The sequence below is a fragment of the Branchiostoma lanceolatum genome, chromosome 13 (genome assembly GCF_035083965.1).
Source record: "Branchiostoma lanceolatum isolate klBraLanc5 chromosome 13, klBraLanc5.hap2, whole genome shotgun sequence".
In the NCBI taxonomy this organism is placed as follows: Eukaryota; Metazoa; Chordata; class Leptocardii; order Amphioxiformes; family Branchiostomatidae; genus Branchiostoma; species Branchiostoma lanceolatum.
In genome coordinates this window covers 10873802-10893420 of record NC_089734.1, presented here as the reverse complement: position 1 = coordinate 10893420, position 19619 = coordinate 10873802, and the positions used below count along the sequence as shown (strand labels likewise).

At 39.4% G+C, this 19619-nt stretch overlaps 1 protein-coding gene and 1 long non-coding RNA gene across 6 annotated transcripts in view; one reads left to right on the top strand and one right to left on the bottom strand.

Moving 5' to 3' along the window:
* Positions 1-16570, top strand: part of LOC136447287 (corticotropin-releasing factor receptor 2-like) — a 78452-nt gene extending 61882 nt beyond the window's left edge. For 2 of the 3 annotated variants that reach the window (XM_066446019.1, XM_066446020.1), the window contains 13 exons: positions 2742-2877; positions 3925-4041; positions 4402-4511; positions 5001-5107; positions 8159-8279; positions 9197-9350; positions 11457-11517; positions 11838-11916; positions 12094-12182; positions 12397-12465; positions 13298-13436; positions 13680-13721; positions 13883-16570. In XM_066446019.1, coding sequence (XP_066302116.1) covers positions 2742-2877; positions 3925-4041; positions 4402-4511; positions 5001-5107; positions 8159-8279; positions 9197-9350; positions 11457-11517; positions 11838-11916; positions 12094-12182; positions 12397-12465; positions 13298-13436; positions 13680-13721; positions 13883-14101 — 1443 coding nt within the window. In that variant the 3' untranslated portion in view covers positions 14102-16570. The remainder of the gene's footprint in view (positions 1-2741; positions 2878-3924; positions 4042-4401; positions 4512-5000; positions 5108-8158; positions 8280-9196; positions 9351-11456; positions 11518-11837; positions 11917-12093; positions 12183-12396; positions 12466-13297; positions 13437-13679; positions 13722-13882) is intronic. The other variant, XM_066446021.1, reaches the window with a different exon arrangement.
* On the bottom strand, positions 7145-19596 carry LOC136447292 (uncharacterized). Of its 3 annotated transcripts, none has more exons than XR_010757700.1 (3): positions 19331-19596; positions 9185-9345; positions 7145-8227 (listed from the first exon to the last, which is right to left on the bottom strand). It is a non-coding gene; the product is annotated as an uncharacterized lncRNA (long non-coding RNA). The 3 variants fall into 3 exon arrangements; XR_010757699.1 differs by having other exon boundaries at positions 7145-8224; XR_010757701.1 differs by having other exon boundaries at positions 7145-8224; positions 9185-9335.
* Between the last annotated feature and the right edge of the window lie 23 nt (positions 19597-19619).

The following is a 19619-nucleotide window of genomic DNA, read 5'->3' as shown; positions in this document are numbered from 1 at the left end:
TTGGTTGAAAGGGTGTGTGACTGGTAACTTAATAAAGAGCAGGTTTTAGCCGCAGGTCTTATGACGTACTTCTGCGTTTTAAGCTTTAAGAGAGCAAGAGTAATGTTATTTTTACGGTGGCTTGGTTGTCTTTTATCTAGTCTTTCCTTTGGGGGATGTTTTCTCTTTCATAACGTTTAATGAAGAAATGCTAAGTGCTACCGAGAAGACAGTTTGACTTGGATGTCATCCGCACATTTCGTCACTCTCCCATGGCGAAATATGGTACATAGTAACATGTACCAGGTGTTATGTTCAGTGAATACATACTGTTATCCTCTAAGCTATACGAGGATGCATCGTGTGTACCATAGCCTATAAAATACGTGCACCATTGTAAAAGAGGTGTATTATTCATTAGAAATGACGTGCTCAACCGTATACGTACGTTACCCTGTGTGACAGGGTGTGACTTGATCGGGACGCGACCTTGCTCGGTGAGGTATTCAATGTACACAGCCCCTTACGCTTGTGAGACAAATGTAAGAGGCAAATGTAAGATAACCTTAAAGACCATTGTGGGATGATTCCATCGTGATATTTGAAATGGGCTTGTTTATTAAAGTGGGCGAGAATCTAAAGACCATTGTGGGTTTAAATGGGCTGTGGGTTAAAAGAGCGATATTCGTAAGTGGGTTAAAATCGTGATATTCTAAAGCCACTGTGGAATAAAACGGCAATATTTCAATGACTGTTGTGGGAATTATCATTAAACGGGTGATATTCTAAAGACCGTTGTGAGTTTGAGAGATAAAGTCGAGCTTTTCTAAACACCTAGCTAGAGCAGAAGAGGGATTGCGTGGATAACGTTAGCGTTTATGAAGAGACCTATCGTACGACCTACACTCAAACAGAACACTTCCATTCTAGTTTTATCTTAGTGCGTTTCTACTTCATAACTTCGATGGAAAAGATAGTAACTTTTGACAATCAACGCTGACTATCACAGTTTGTAACATTCATCATCATTCGATTCTGCACAGCCATTTATGCTGCCCAAGTACCGAACAGTGGATTCAGTATGGCTAATTGAGACGCAGGAAAGGGACTTGTGATCAACAAAAGTCATGTAACAGGCACCCCATGGCCTAACATGGCATCCGGACTGTTGCCATGGACGACAAAGATCGATCAGCTATTCAGCACCAAGGCCAATACGCCCCCGAGGAAAGTTTGAATGAGACCCCCTGAGGAAGGCTGTTCATTGATTCAAATAATGGAAAATAATCACACAGAGTTGAGTTAGCTTGCCAGGCGGAGATAGAAGGTTGCAGTGCCGAGGCAAGGAAACCAAGGCTGCGACCCTGGGTGCCTATGGTCATAACTACATTGTTCATAGACGGACACGGAATCGTTTAGATAAAAAATAAGAAAAAACTACACTGTTCATTATCCACGGAAACGAATAGTGATACTTATTTATGCTGTTTTTCAAGAACTATCTGGCCAGCACTAGCATTTACCAATTAAGAAACCGCCTGACAAAATAGAATTTTCTCAACAAAGATGAGAACTGACATTTGTTGGCTGTGTTTCAAGCCTGATTCGTTTGATCCCTTTGGTCTGCAGATGAACAGGTTGGTCGGCACTAACAATTACCCAATCAAGAAGTCTCCTGAACTGCCCGACAATATACTATAGCGTCGGAATTTTCACATAAAGTCTGGAACTGATATTTGTTGGCTGCGTTTTAAGACTGATTCATTTGATTGCTTTGGTCTGCAGATGAACAGATTGGTCCGTACCCAATCAAGAAGTCCCCTGAAACTGCCCGACAATATACTATGGTAGCGATTTTTTTCTCCAGAAAGTTTGGAACTGATATTTGTTGGGTTGCCTTTCACTGATCTCTTTAATTCCTTTGGTCTACAGATGAGCATGTTGGTCGGCACCAACAATACCAAATTAGAAAGTCCCCTGAAACTGCCTTACAATACACTATGGTAGCACATTTTTCTGCAGAAAGTTTTGAACTGATATATGTTGGGTTTCAGCACTGGTTTGTTTGATCCCTTTGGTCTGTAGATGGGCAGATTGGTCCCACCAACAATGTCCAATCAATAAGTCTCCTGAAACTGCCCGACAGTATACTATAGGGTCGGATATTTCACATAAAGTCTGGAACTGATATTTTTGGCTGCGTTTTAAGACTGATTCATTTGATTGCTCTGGTCTGCAGATGAACAGATTGGTCCGCACCCAAACAAGAAGTCCCCTGAAACTGCCCGACAATATACTATGGTAGCGATTTTTTTCTCCAGAAAGTTTGGAACTGATATTTGTTGGGTTGCCTTTCACTGATCTCTTTAATTCCTTTGGTCTACAGATGAGCATGTTGGTCGGCACCAACAATACCCAATTAAGAAGTCCCCTGAAACTGCCTTACAATACACTATGGTAGCACATTTTTCTGCAGAAAGTTTTGAACTGATATATGTTGGGTTTCAGCACTGATTTGTTTGATCCCTTGGTCTGCAGATGAACAGATTGGTCCGTAGACATCTCCTGAAACTTTCCGGCAACACACTATTGCATCGGATTTTTCTCCATAAAGTTTGGAACTGATAGCTGTTGGGTTGCTTTTCACTGATTTTTTTGGTACCGAATCAAGAAGTCTCCTAGGCCGTGAAACTGCCCGACGATACAGTAACTGATATTTGTTGGGTTTCAGTACTGATTTGTTTGATCTCTTTGGTATGCAGATGACTAGCTTGGTCGGCACCAACAGCACCCAATCACGGAGCCCCCTGACGCTGCCCGACGGTATGGACATGCGTCAGCTGCTCATCCTGGGATGCCATGCAGAAAACCAGCAGACATACGCACGTCTCAACGGAAGTAAGAGTCAAAGTCTCCTTCTTTCATCTTCCTTCCCTGATATCAAAGCGTGACGCAATCTCCTCCTCGTCAACAAACCTAGTTGGACATGCTTGAAATTTGAAAATTCGTTGAAAACTAATTTCTTGTTTGATGGCGCCGCTGATATATGTTGTATCATCTTGAGTGCGTTCTCATCTTGTTTGACTATATTTGTTCATCTATCCTTCCTCCCTGATTACAAAGGCTGGCGTAATCTCCGTACCCAACCACGTCAGCTAACTTCCTTGGAAATAAATAATTAGAGTAACCTTGTTTCCACTTGGTACAAAACGAGTCAACTTTCTCCTAACACAAAAATGGGACTCAAACGAATTTTCGACCAGTTCTCAGGCTGATGTTTCTTAGGATAATTGAGGACCCGGTTGCTCAGATCACGTCACTTTCCAGAAATGTGATGCGAGCACCGGGTCAAAGGCGGTTAGAAGTCTATATCGGCCCCCGTCTCTGTTTGATGAAGGTTGACGTGCTCTGATAGAGAGTAGATAGATACCACTTTGTTGGTGCGCAGGTGTCGGGGATCATATCTTCCGTGTATGAAAGACGACTTGCATTAGGTTTATCGTTATCTGGTCTCTGCAGATGATAAAATCAATGACAGACGGAAGTCTACGGATGGGACATCAGAAATAAGACACATTTGTTTGATCTTATTGATGCACCGGCTGTTTCTGTCGCATTTCATAGGCACATCATTCATTTCTGTATGATCAATATCTTTCCAGGTTAAAAAGCTATCCATGCAGTAACTAAATATTTATAGATGATAGAAGATGATCTATAAATTTTTGATACTGAATAAATAAAAAGCATTGAGGATATTCAAAACTATTATATCTATAAGTTGGCCATTTAGGTACTCATGGGTAAAGAATTCTTTTCAGAAAGCATGCTACAGAGTTTTGCAAATGGTATTAGTATGTCTGGTATTGAGTATTTCAGACAAGTAGAGCTTTTTAACAAATCGTGAGCTGTCTTTTCATTGGATGACTACTTTGTGATTGACAGCACTGATTTGCAATGCAACGTGGGATACTGTGACATGCTGGCCGCCTGCTCCAGCTGGGACCCTAGTGCACATGCCCTGTCCTGGGAAGCTCCGCGGGATCAAATATGACACTTCAAGTAAGCTCTTCATCAGTATCTACCACCATCAACAATACATTCTAATCTTAAGTTTCCAAAACACCAGACTTACTAGTAATGTATTTGGTATTCTCCCAGAAAGAACAATTTTCTTATCCAAAGATAAATTGTCAAATTGTCCTTTTATTCTTTAAAATATCAGTTGCAGCTTTGTATTACTGCCTTTTAATCCCTGTGGGTATTCAGATTCTTCATACACAACCACTGACAACTACCTACCGGGACCAACGCTTCTGATAACTTCCTCTGGGCAAAACTGACTGGTTCCAATTCAATTCCAATTTGGCTACTCCAAAACAGACAAGCATTGACTTGACAATGTTGCTCTGCCCTCTTCAGAAAACGCCACCAAGATGTGCTACGAGAACGGCACCTGGGCGAAGAAGGCGAACTACAATGGAAACTGTCGCCCCCTCAGGGACAGCCATTCCGCAGAGAGCGAGGAAATGGTGTGTTGCTATGGTTACACACAGCAACGTCCTTGATACTAACTGTTTCATATCAAAGAATATAGAGATATGGAGATGAAACAGAGAAACAAAGTGGCCACATGTAGATGAACATCAGGAAAAATTCAGTCTATATTAGATGTTTTGGCCTCAGGATGATTTATTTACTAGAAAGTTGTTTGATGCAGTTATGTTTATTTTCCTTTGAATTCATTGTATCCCATAACTGGTAGACCTCCCTTTACTCATTTTCAACTGAGTGGAGTGAGGAAAGTGCTTTCCTCATAAAGGCACAGCATTGGGACTTGCTTGGGATCTGAACCTAGAACATCTGGATTTTGGGTCGACTATGTTATCCACAAGTTTTGATTTTGGAACAAGTTATGAGATATGAACCTGTTGTTGGCATGACATTTTTTCAATTTGGTACTAAAAAAAAATCTTGTAAATTGTCTTGTAAATATATTCATGTTTCATTGCACTTTACAGAGACAGTGGCACAGACACTTAGAGAATGCCAAACTACTGAACAACATCGGCCACGCTGTGTCTCTCTTCTGCCTCGTCATCGCTTTTGTGCTGTTTGGGTATCTGAAGTAAGTGTGATTGATTTGAGTCTTCTCAATCCTCAACAAAGTTCTGAATGCAAACGATAACTTCAGCACTTCAATCTTGAATACCATATATTACCATTCAACAAGACAGCTACTAGAAGCACAATGTACTAAGGAAGCTAACATGCTCTTTGTGTACAGTCAACGGAAATCTTGATACCCGCTTATGTTTGTTGAGATGACTACCCTCGTCATAGCTTTCGTGCTGTTTGAGTATCTGAAGTAAGTGTGTGATTTGAGTCTCCTCAATCCTTCACAACATTCTGAATACTGAGATAGGATTGACATGAACCTCGAATACCACATTTTGCCATTCAACAAGATTGCTACTAGTAGCATGATGGACAAAGGAAGGAAACATTCTATTTGTATGCAGTCAACGCAAACCCTGACACCTGCTTTTGTTGAGATGACACCCTAATCATAGCTTTTATGCTGTTTGGGTATCTGAAGTAAGTGTGTGATTTGAGTCTCCTCAATACAGACAAAGTTCTGAATGCAAACGATAACTTCAGCACTTCAATCTTGAATACCATATTTTACCATTCAACAAGACAGCTACTAGAAGCATAATGGACTAAGTAAGGAAACATGCACTTTGTGTACAGTCGACGAAAAACTTGACACCCGCTTTTGTTGAGATGACTGTTGTCATGGCCTCATCTCTCCAACAAATTCAGCAGAAAAGTATCTGAAGAGAAGAGATACAACCTTCATAAAGATATCATATTTGTACATGTGTATCCCACACCTTTGGACTGTGCCCTTATTACAGTACTTAACCTCACAAAACTATCATAAGTGCCAGCACTCAGAAACTACTTCTATTTATTTTCATTAAAAGACTTGTCACTTTCATAAAGATATCAAATTTGTACATGTGTATCCTTCGCCTTTGGACTTCCCCTTATTACAGTTGAACTTAAACCTCATGTCATGAAACTAACAGAAAAGTGCTGGCACTTAGAGTAAGTGTTACTTTGGCACTCAGAGTAAGTGTTATTTTACTGCTTCTATTGATATTCATTACTTGCCACCTTCATTAAGACTCGAATTTCTATCCTTCACCTTTGGACTGTCCCCTTATTACATTACTTAAACCTCATGAACCTTACACAAAAGTGCCGGCACTCAGAGTCTGCTTTTATCGGTATTTATTAAAGACTTGCCACTCTCATATTAACATGTCATATTTCTATCCTTCACCTTTGGAATTTCCCCCTATTGCAGCCCTTAACCTCATGAAACTAACGGAACAGTGTCGGCACTCACAGACTACTTCTAGTTATATTCATTAAAAGACTTCCCATCTTCATAAAGATGTCATATTTGCATCCTTCACCTTTGGAGACTGCTTCAGATCTATTTATATTCATTAAAAGACTTTCCTTGACTTATAACAGCTTCATGACCTTGAATTCATTCAAGGTCACTATATAATCAGAGTGTATGCCAGTATGAAGAAGCGCTTGAATGACAGCATCATCTATATATAGCCTGCTTTATCTCAGCACCTTAACAAGCTAGTTGCTTAAATGTTTGCCCTTAACTTTAATTTAGCATTTTAGTTTGCAATACAGAGTAAAGATGTTAACCCCATCTGTAAAGCAATACAGGTTAAATAGATGGGATGCTAAATTAGCCTGTATAAAGTTGACAGAAACCTTCCCCTATTGGTTGAAAGTTAATATGGTTAATAATGTTTGCAATAATCACCAGAACTCCATTAGAACTAATTTCTTTCTAATTGTACGTCTCAGACACTGAAATGAGATAATGACAAACACTGTCGACACTACCCATTAAATAAGAATATTACCTTCCCTTATCTTGTGGATTCATTTGTAGCTACAAAAATCACAGCCTCCAAATGAGAAACAATTCAGACTTCTTGAGTAATCATCTCTTAATTTAAACATATGGCTCTATCAGATACGGTGCCCGTAGTGTGTTAGAAGTAAGTGAAACTCTTTCGGTTCAAGGCATCGTGTATATCAGTCTCTTTCACAAGCCAAATGATGATGGTGACAAATGGTTTAATCTTCACAATTGAGCAACAGGGGACTACATGTACATGACTTATACAACATCAAAGAGACCTTGAGGAAGATAGAATAGAGCTGCATAATTTATACCATCAAATGGCCAGACAGATGTGCATGTCCTTTTCATTACAACACCCACAGAGGGCCAGTTTGGTCTAATCCCAAATGAGTCACTGTCACTGTGGCTGATGATTATGTGTTAGATCGATGTATGGGTGCATGTACAGTGCTCAATGGCAACGCAAATGTTATTACAGACAGAAACTGCTGTCTAAGGCCATGTCGGTTTGATTATATGGATGACATCCGCACAAGCATCAATTTTTGTCCGTTTCCCAAAAAAAATTTAGATTGTAAATTGTAAAAAGCAACTGAAAAATGAGAAAATATAGGCTGTAAATTGCAAAGAATGTTCTGGAAAACAGATACTAATGTTGTAGAATGCCAAAGTCAATTATAAAGTCAAGGAGGAAGTTTTCAAAGAACAAAAATGAAGACATTTTATGATGGTATACCATACTCAGTTTGTTTGGTTTTGTTCATCCTTCCTGACCGCATAGATTCTATAATGAAGGCAACTTTTTTTTGCCAATTTTTTTTCGTTTGCACGCTTACATCTGTTTTGGGGTCCCCAGATGATGTCATCCATATAATCAAATCAACATGGCCTAATTTGACGAAAACAAAGACGAGGACCAAATCATGTTGAGCAGAACTTCACAAAAACGTTTGAGAAAGGGTATACAAAAGTGTTTTTAAAACAAAGAGTCAAACTTATTTTAGAGTTAATGGATTCAAATTCAAACTGAAGAGATCTAACATACCCATCCACTTCAGTATAAAGTAGAGTGGAATCATTCCTCAAGCTAACCGACATTTATCGCACCACAGTCATCCCTCAGTATTTAGACATCTTCTCGAAATACCAATTTACCACATTTCAGTCTCCATTTTCCTAAACAAAATTTTTGGAATGTCTTTCTTACAGGAGCATCAGATGTACAAGGAACAACATCCACTGGAACCTGGTGTCAACCTTCATCCTCAGAAATATCTGCTGGTTCATCATGCAAGAAGTGGTCAATGTCCAGACAGTGCAAGACAATAGCGTGAGTCAATTTGCTACTGTACAGTCTCATACCTAAAGCATGTATCTCACTGGACCCATGGCACGCTGGCGATCTCGCTGCGACAGAGCTATTTGACGGGGTGCTCAACAAATATCATCAATAAAACAAAATCTTTTTACACTTTTTTATGTTTTGTTGTCTTTTTAGTCATACTCGTATATATTTCATCATATTTCCATTATAATGTCAAGGGTGACACAAATTTAGATCGCAGCGAGGTCACCAACATGCCGTAGTGCAGTGAGATACCCGCTTGATGCGTTTGTCAATACGTCTCAGATATACCAGTAATATGATCAATGTACATTCCGAAAATTAAGTTCAACAAGTGCAGTCAAGGTTTTGGTTGTCTGGTTAGGACTCATGAATATAGATTAGGATATAGATGATGATCTATTTTTGGCGACAGATGAAGAAATATGGCCAGACTGAACAGCAAAATAGTGATCAGCTGTTGTGTAAGAGCCACAGAAAGAACTTCATCTTTAGAGATTATTGCTCCATCTTTAGTGCAGCTTTTATTTGTTTGCTATTTTGATTAGTGAAACATTCATTGATTGGCAAGAGCCCTCTCCTAATATCTATTACAATTACACAATATATCATAATCAAAAACAATGCATTATATTACACTATATTACAGTACTATTAGCTTTAGCTGATATCATTAATACACCTTAACAATGAGATAGAAAAATGCCAAAGAGGTAAATGCTTGTAGACTTACCTTTAATAGGCTACAACTTCAGAACAAGTTATATGAGCATTATCCAGACTGATATTCACAAGCAAAGCTAAGCTTAAAGGATTTGGAATAAGACACATATAGTTAACATACAAGATGTGTTCTTGGTAAGAATTTAAGAAGATGGCATTAACGTTACCTCTCACTCCAGTGGCACTGTCGAGTTGCGGTCACCTTGTTCAACTACTTCCAAGTGACCGGTTTCTTCTGGATGTTTGTGGAGGGGTTGTACCTGCACATCATGGTGGCACACGTGTTCGGGACCGAGCGGATCAAGTGCTGGATGTACGCTGTGATTGGCTGGTGTGAGTAATCAAATCAAATTTCATTTTTGTAATTTGACTTATATTTCATGACACTACACCATAGACTCAAAGGAAGGTCTATTCATCTGAAGTACAGCTAGCAGGTATCCATCTAAGTAATGAGGCTGTTGTAGTGCCTTTTAATGTGCTCAAGGCTCTCCTTGATCACGGGACCCCTATTCTACGTTCTTTCCGAAAGATGAATGCAGCTCCAACCAAGATGCCCATCCCCTGATTTGAAACTGGGGTCTTCCAGTTACCAACTTAAAATGAAACCTATGTTGAGCTTCAAGGACATCCTTACTAGTAGGGTTACAAATTTTTTTCATTCCATCATATTGTTACAGTGCAACGAAAGATCATCATATAGTCATAGATTAGATTAGTTCCTTATACTTGTTAGCTTTTAGCAATTATAGTTCAATTGTCATGTGCGTAAGTTGCCATACATTTTACCAGTTACAATTGTCATGCAATAAAGTTCTTCTAATACAAAGACGTTGTCTGCATGAACAAACAGCCTTTTAACTGCAATCTGCCTGCTACAGGGATTTTCCTAACCATTTGAAATCTTACATGTGCTTTTAAAAGTTATGACAGGCTTTTATGCAAAACGCTGAGTTGCCCGGCTTACTGATGTAGAAGATAATGGCATCCAACCGATTTCAAGTGCATCGATTATTGTCTCAGCGTACGACGTTTTATGAATCTACACTTTAATCCACTGTAAACCACCCCATTTGCTTTTAAGAGTAAAAGCCAGATTGAAGTATCATTCTGGTAGACATGTTTGGCAGATATATCAAGCCCAATACTACTTAAGAATAAATCCTTGACAAATGGGATGGCTTGGTATGACACAAAGGATAAGGAATAGATATCAAGCAGTTGGTAGATAAAGCGGTCGAACCTAAGACTGAGGACGAAGCATGGTACTTTTCGTTGAGTTATTCGTGCAATGCGGCTTTGCTACAGCTTGCATATTTTTGGCCAAGCACACCGGGTCACCCCTACTCTTCTCAATGAGTGTGTTGGGTTCTTTTACATGCAGAGGTTTGATGCCATAAGCTCCCTCATACACGGTGTTGCCGGCTTTAAGCCCCCCTCCAATAAGAAGGTGTGACTTTTTTTCAGTCGGATCCAGTCTCCCGGGGTCAGGACATCTTGGTTCGGGCTGCGCCATCTTTCGGAAGGGACGTACGATGGGGGTCCCATGTTTGAGGAGGTGCAAGGAGAAAGGCTTAAGCAATCCCGCCCTGTAAAGAATATACCCTGCTACTGAAACTTGCTGCCCTATGTGCCACTAATATAAGGGTCTGAACGAATGAATGATATATAGTTAGTGGTGCAAAATGCATTACCAAGAAATTGATTTAAACTGCTACTCAGTGCAGAAATGATGGACAGGGGAGAGGCCTAATGTACAAAATACGTTCAAAGACTCGAAATATAAAAGGAATCAATTCGCTCCACAGGAAAATCTTGATCAAGTGCGCAGATCTTGTGTGAAAGTCATACAAATTTTATCCTGTAAAACCCAATGCATGTCTTGGTCACTAGCTAGAATTCAGGGAAATCAAAACCAAGGTTTTAGGACTGGTATCTATGGAATGTACTAGTGCATGACTGTGTATGATATCTTATTACATTATGCTTTATTTTGAAAGCTTGTCAAGTTGTCTGTATCGAATGGAAAACGTATTTGCAAAGTAGTGTAAATATATTTTTCTAAGTTCATTGCCCTAGCTTGAATTTCAGATTTACTGTAATGCCTTCCACATATTTCGTCTTTCGTTGTACACAGAATACAGTCTTATAATATATTTTGTATTGGTAAAAACTTAATATCAGCAAAGTTGCAGAATATTGCTTCCTAGGACACACCTTGCTATACTGTAATCAAATTACTGTTTTAAAATGAATGCTGATTATTTGGGTGGTGCAATGTGTGTGTTGGGCATAAGACTGTCAGACACTTCAAACATTCACAACCTTTAATGTTATCCCTCTATCTGTGTTCTCTTTCATGGTTCAATACACACTGGTAATTTTTGATGCCCCAAATGGCATGCTATACTCAGCATGAATGTAATATTTCTCCTCCAGGTGTGCCCATCCCAATCATCCTTGCCTGGGTGATAGTCATGTCACTTCTGCAGGATGAAAGGTAGGCTTTATAAATACATGTGTCACGAGTGTGTGTGTGTGTGTGTGTGCCTGTGTGTGTGTATGTGTGTGTGTGTATGTGTGTGTATGTGTGTGTGTGTATGTGTGCGTTCATGTATGCGTGCGTGTACTATTCAAATCAGGTAGTAACAAATCCTCTATCACTTCGTGGCTGCCTTGTGATTAATATTAGACGAACTTGTTGAGTCAGCAAATACACAATTGCTTCTGTGACAGAGTATGCAGAACTTGTCATGACTAAATCCTGACTGTGTTCTGCCTGGACATTAAAAAGGAAAACATTTGTGTCATTTTCTGCAGATGCTGGGTTGATTCAACAACTGGACAGAACTCTCACTACGACTTCATTTACCACGGACCTGTCATCATCGTCTTGCTGGTAAACATACAAGTTTTATTTTTCAACCTTCAATCTGAGTCCAAATTGAAATAATCACAACTTCATGACAAAAAAATATGACACGGACTCTATGACTTAGCAGTATTTGAGAAAATTGATGCAAAACTTTGTTAAGTTCGTACAGTAATATATACACAAAGTTACACTCTCTTTCAGGTGAACTTTGTAATCCTAGGAAAGATTGTGAGAATACTGGTACTGAAGCTTCGAGCACACCCTAACTCACTGGACACAACACACTACAGGTATGGGGCTTCCTCTTTTGGTCCATGTCACAACTACCGGTAGACATATTTTCATTTGTTTTGTTTGTTATCTGTATGTTGAGCAATTGTTGACTGTTTATCCTTGTTCTGATAAACATAAGGCAAACTGTAGATAAAGAATCAATAAATAAAGCAACAAATAAAGAACACATCACGACTCTAACAGAACACAACATGTACACTTGAATTATAGTAGCTGCACTGCAGATGACATTGGCACCACACGTCGAGCATCAAGGGCTTCTTATAAAGTTCACTTCAGGTATGAGTCCAGTCAGCGAGTAGGCCTAAACTACTAACAACCATACTGATACATGTATATCACTTTTAAATTAACACATTAGTAATAAAAAATCTCAATATTTGCTACATAATTTGACATTCTAACTAATAACATCATTTGATCAAGCTTTGATATGCAGTAGATTTTTTTAAAGTCAATCCGTTGCACTGAGGTGTAGGCATGAGCAAATAAAACTAACTAATTTGACTGAAATTATCTGTTTTTGTTTATAAAGTAGCCTAGTTTTAACACAAACGTGACAAACAGATATCTAGCTGATTAAGCTATTTTTAGCATTATTGCTGATTTAGTGTTTTTGTTAAAACTTTTGACAGAAAATGTCTCCACTGAATTAATTGCTACAAGTTGGGTATTTTCAACAAAGAAATACATGTACCAACTTCAACTGAAAACAAACTTTATATATGATCATTACTATTACATGTACATGTATACTCATTTGTATGCACTTATTCGTTTGTATGTTATACTATGTACTATGTAGTAGACCTTACGAAAGTCGCTGTGCTTTTGTTGTGTCAATAAAGATCTCTCTGTATACTGTAAAGTGTAATTGTTTATGCTGAGACATAGGGGCATAGGAACAATGTTAACACATTCAACAACTACACTGATATCAAAAGCCTTTTTACAGATTGATAAAAGAAGAAAAACTGCAAAACATGTACACCCAATGGTTTCCTGTAAATATTTGAAAAACAAAGATTGAAAAATGGCTCCATCCCTGAGGTGTTGCCAAAAAGTGTCATGCCTCTAAATGATGTCCTGATTTCTGGTTATTCCTTTACAGCATCAAGGCAGTGAAAGCCACAGTGGTGTTGTTGCCCCTTCTTGGCATCACATACATGCTGTTCTTCATCCATCCCAGCGGCAGAGGAACGTCCAAAATTTTCTTCAGATACTTCAACTCATTCCTTCAGTCATTTCAGGTTAGTGTTTAACCTTTTCAATGCTGCCTAACTCTGCAACCGATAAGGAATTGGGTGCCAATTCTTTTGGATTTGCTATATAATAATCATAAAGCTACATCTTCATTTTTATATCTTCAAAACATTGATTTTGAGTCATGTAAAGAAGTCTGAGTTTTTCACAGCTAAATGTATGTAATGATACCACATAATTTTTTGATGTACAATGTAAGTTAACTGGTGATTCATTCATTCTTTTTTCAGGGATGCTTTGTGTCTGTCATCTACTGTTTCTCTAACACAGAGGTAAGATTAATCTAATTTAAGATAAAATATCTAAACGTTGAAACACACAGATATAGTCCATTTTGCCATTATGCCAATTCATTATAGGAGTATAGATGACGTTGATATACAAAATTCAAGTACATGTACTTCAACTACATTTCTTTCACCCCATCTTACAGGTGCAGAATGCAGTACAGCGCAGAGTGGACAGATGGCGCAACCAACAGCAGTGTGCTCACAACAGCACCCCGTCAAAACAGATGGTTCTCGCGGTTTTCTCAGCATCGACCATTGACAAAAACGAGAACACAAAAGCAGCTTCAACGTGCAACGTCACAGACTTCAAAAGCAACCTTACACTTACAGACTTCAAAAGACCTGTTATCGAAGAAGCGTAAATGCCCCTCCAGAAAAAAAAAGAAAAAATTATGTTGGGATAACATTTACCACAATTAGGGGAGTCCAAAAATAAAAGGACAGCGAATGAAATACTTAAAACATTCAAGAAGAATCTATAATGCACAAAAGGTTGATAATGTTCTTTCCTTCTCGATTGTTTAAAATTAGTATACAGACAAAACTGCCAAAGAAGACCACTCGGGGGATCGATAAAATCTGATCTTTCTGGACAGGTGGTCAATATAGACAGGATGCTTAATGCTTGTGTCGATGGGAAAAAAATTATCTAAGGGACACCAAAAAGTGGTCACATTGCCCAAATGGTCACTTGTGGGTAAGACGCATAGTGGAGTTGCGCAGTGGTGGGCTCAAAATGGGAATATGTTCATGGTCCCTACTTAGAACCCTTGAAAATCCTTCTTTTCCTTGAAAATTTTGGCCCAATCTGGAGACTGTTCGGGTGAGAAGGAACAGGTAGGGTCTGAGTTTTCCCATTTTGGTTTAGTTCAGCAGTTTAGTTGGAGAAGATTTATACAGGAGAAAAATGGGGGACTCCAAGGTAGGGTTTCTGCACTACTTTCAGCTTTTCTGGGACCCCGTGCCGAGTACTTCGTCACGATCGGAACTTCAGCAGCTATCTAACGATAATACCTCTGCCTACCGCCTGTCGTTTGAGCTGGATAATAGCCCCTTTTATTCCATTTTTATAAAACAGACCCTTCTGACTTTTAGGTGCAGCAGAATTTTTGAGATTGAGATTTGGTTTAGTACTTTTATGAAGCCTTGTTTTAGTGTATTTTAACATGCTTTCCTATGGGAAGCAGTCACTATAACAGTAGCATCTGCCCTTGTTCTGGTTTGACTGTACCCCTATGTGCCTTGAGTATTCCAGAACTCTCCACTGTGACTGCCGTGTAGTCCAGTTGTCTATAGTATATTTGCTGTCATTGGCATTGATGTATAAACGTTGTGATGGTCGTGAAATACATTTACCCAATTACACAGAAGACGAGATTTGAAAAAAATCTCTTTTAAACTTTATATATTTGTTATTTGTTACATATCTTACATCTTATATAAAGCATGCAAATAAGATATGTCCGATAGCCAATGTGCCAAATAATGAAGAAATAGAACTCATCTAAAAATATCATCTGGTGATAGCTACAAAGACGCCATCTATGTATATAAAGATATCAACACTTAGCTTTAGTTTCTTAAAACTTCTAAGTGTTTGTACAGATTGTATAGATATATCTGACATTAAAATGGTCAGAGGAATAAGATTTACTTCACGACATTCCAATCTGTGTACAGGAAAAACTATCCCATGTAAGTTTTGTTGAACATGTTCATATTGAATGTGTGGAGTACTGTATTGTAAGTCTATGGATATACACTTTTGGATTGTGAACATTGTTGAAATGTTGACCATGAAGCAATTAGGAGAAAAAGGCTGTTTACAAAAAAGGCTGGGCCCAGCAGCTTGGTTGGCTACCCTGTAGTGACCCAGTTTTTCCTCAGAAAATTCCATTAGAAGCCAACCCCATGCATACCTTAGGGGCCCAGAGAGGATAGCCTGACAGGGTAGCAAGCCCAGTCACTGAGGCCAGCCTTTTCCATAAACCCATAAAAAGAAGAGAGTACATGTACTTTGAGATCAATTGAGATCTAGATTTTAGATATCTGTAAGGTCCAGCTATTTCATATAGTCTTGTGTCTTTTGTACATAGATATAAACTATAAGGCAGGAGGAGATGTAATATCATGAACAGAAAGAGTCGTTAATACAGTGTTGTACCGTCGCATCTACTCTACATATGATACATGTACTGTCGTATATATGGCTGACTATTGTAGATAGAACCATCTTGTTAGCACCACGAATGGTGATGAAAAATGTTACCACTTTTTCACAGGAACAGGATATCTGGAAATGAATCTTTATCATCATTATCATTATACATGTTATCACATAATGTATTTATCATTGCAGACTCTACGGTAGCTTATATTCTTCAAGTAGGACAAAAATGGCCCGGAATGACGTAACATCAAATTTATCTCAAAAGTCAAACGTACTAACCCAAATTGCAGAACATAACACCTAGTTTGCATACTATATATAGTATTTGAAATGCCTTCACTCCTGAGGTATTGCCAAAAAATGCAGTTTGGTTTGAGCTGTTACTGTTTCAACAGACACAGACAGTCTTATTATATAAAATGTGGAGTAAACGTTACATTTTTGTCTCTATTCTCAACTTCAGAAATTAATGTTAAATGGAATAAGGAAGGTTTTATTTCATTTTTTGACAATGTGCAAGTGCATTTGAGAAATGTAAACAATACACAATACAGATTGTACAGTGAAGTGTAAAGTTTATGGTGATTCCTTGTGAGCATCAACACTTGTTTAACAAAGATATTCAACAGAACATTACTTCGGCAAGGTATTGACAAGAAACCAATAAGGGACCATACGATATTTAGCGGGGGGGGAGGGGTGGTGCACTGGAAGTCCGGTCAAAAAAATTTTCCATGACCCTCCCCCCCACCTCGAAAAAATTTACCATGACCCTCCCCCTACAGGTATCGTGTAAAAATGGTAGAAAAACGACCCCCATTTATAAAACAACTACTATATGGACATCGGGCGTCCACTTGGGATAGCTGACGCATGCTACAAAACAAGAACCGGGAACCAGCGGTTGTCGGTACCAGAGGCGATAGCAAAAAAATCGAATTGCATAGGGGGCAAGACAGTTGAGAAAATTTTGAAATCGGGACCCTTTGAACTGCTATATGAGAGACAAATTTTGCTGGAAGAGTAAGCTAAGTTTAATCAAGCAGATATATAGACATCTCTATTGTAAAAAGAAATACAGCTTGATTTTTTGGGGATGATGCCCTCCGACATATTTTTCGCCGCGGGAGGCGCGACATGCACCCGCAGGAAAATCTAAAAATCTTTAACCATTAAAATGCTATTTCCCGAATTTTGATGAACAAATTTTGCTGGTAAACAAAGTAAGTTTAATGACCCAGGGGCGAAGCCTCCCGGAAGCTCTTGCATTTTTAGGCTATTGAGAAGGCTTCTTTTTCAGTTTTGAGGGTTATATTTATGATAATCATGGTAGTCAATCAATTTCTATTCTCCACAGGACCTTGACATACAATACTTAAGTTTAGGTGAAACCGTGAAAGACAACTAAAATCTCAGAAACAACAATATCAAAAGTTTGTTCAAGGAGATTTTAACCTCGCTGGTTTATTTAGCTACTCAAAAATATCAATAGTCGATACCAGTTCTCGTTTTTTTTTGCTGTGTCCGTCTTCTCCGAAGTCGAAGCGCTACAATATCGTCGCTGTCAGAAGTTCTCTTCGGTGCGAAATAAGAAGCGATATTCCTGGTATTCCCACGCTTAAACGCTGACATGTTTCCAGAAAAATCGCCGCCGAGGCGGTCGTCCCTCTGCGACGTTACTCTCTCTGCGGCGAAAGTCCCTTTGTCGGCAAAATTTAGAGAAACTTGGCCCGTGTTAATAGAAATCGCGTCACCCCCCTAGATTGCCCAAATATATACGCCGCCGTTCCAGGAAGCCTCCGAAACCGCTGTTCTGCGTCAAATTATAACTACTACAGAAAACGTGGAACTGAAAGTTCAAGGAACGTAAAAATCACCGGTCGCCAGAAGTTCGCTGGTGACTGCCACACGTAGTTCCAACTCACGTATTTTCCCAGGAAATTGCCGCTGATTGACAGTCGGCAGCCTTTGATGACAGTCGCCAAGGCGCCAGAAAGACTAGATGCCCTGGGAACAAGGAAAGTCGTGGGCGGCGCCACAAATTTGAAGCAGCCGAATCGTCCAATCATGGCGAAGCTTATCAATTTAGTTGAAACATTATCTTCCTACTTTGGTAGAAATGAATTTTATGTGCATCAATTCACTGTTCTGGATGAAAAATTACATATTCTTGCTCCAGAAATTTGTCAGAAATACAGTTAAAAATTAATTCTCTCTCGCACTGACAAAGAAAGGAATACTTTACGTTATTAAATAACAGCTTCTGTGTTGCTCAACTGCGGACTATCAACTTCCAAATAAGGATATTACCCGGAATCTGATACATTTACGGCTGTTCTAATAGTCCGGGACCCACCCCGCTGATCGTCACAGAGAGGCGTACTCGGCCATGTCGGCTACTGTTACGTTTTGGCGCGATGCTGCCGGGTGTACTCTCCAAGCAGAGCATGGGTTTCGGCTGGTTTTTGACGTGTTTTTAGGCGTTTTTGCCGGGCTTTCTACTTTGTCTAGACAAAAAAAAAAGATGACAAAGTAGAAAGCCCGACAAAAACGCCTAAAAACACGTCAAAAACCAGCCGAAACCCATGCTCTGCTTGGAGAGTAGCCGGGTGGGAGGGGCTGTGAGATAAGATCGGAGCGGTAAGGCGGGGTGCTAATTTAGTATTTGGCACCTTAGAGCTGATAGCTGGATAGCTTCCGGATCCTGTGAAACAGTGGAGGCGCGTGCTGGACGTGTGCTTCGGCATGTTTACTACGGTAGTTTTGTATTTTTTCGCCGCTACGCTGGGTGAAAATACAGCATGCATAGCGGGCTATTTACAGCGTCAGTTTGTCGGCCCACAGCATAATGTTTATGTAACGTTACAACAATTCAACGGATTCGTAAAAAAAAAAGTCCATGACCCTCCCCCCCAACCCAGAATTTTTTTCCATGACCCTCCCCCCCACCTCGAAAAATTTTACCATGACCCTCCCCCCCCAACGCACCACCCCTCCCCCACCGCTAAATATCGTATGGTCCCTAAAGTGGTTGATAAAGGATTTGTGATATCAAGGTTGGTGATATCTATCACTTGTCATTTACTTGTCGAAGGACATAATTGGGCTGTCAGAAAATGGTAGCCTTCGTTGCAGACTCCTTCCGGCTGTTTTCTTTTCAAGTTACAGTTTTACTATTACATTTTTTGTCTTGTTAATAGTAAAACTGTAACTTGAAAAAGAAAACAGCCAGAAGGAGTCTGCAACGGAGGCGAAGAAAATGGATACCAAATCAGAAGAACCTCTGGCTTGCAGTTCAATATTTATGCAGTGGGGTAAACCTATACAACAGAACCAAGGAGGCTTCAATCAGACTGAAACCTCATTGATGTTACATGTAAGAGCAATGAGGTTAACCTCATTGATAAAGAGCAAAACTTACAAAAGATTGGAGCACACTCATCTGCTGTCAACTGCCACATGGCCTCCATTTTCAACGAAACAGCGACCTCTAGCGATGTTTCTACAAATTGCAGAATATCATCATCCTCAGACAAAAACGGCCTTTGTTTCTAACTCAGCCTGAGCAAAGAGGCTCTGGATCTTGACTTAGTCTCTCTTACAAGCTCGTTAGCCTCTTCAGTGATATTTAGATACGACGTATATGCCCCTTGGTCTCTTGCTATATCTATGTCATCTATAATTTGCATGCCGTGACTCCCTGACGATCG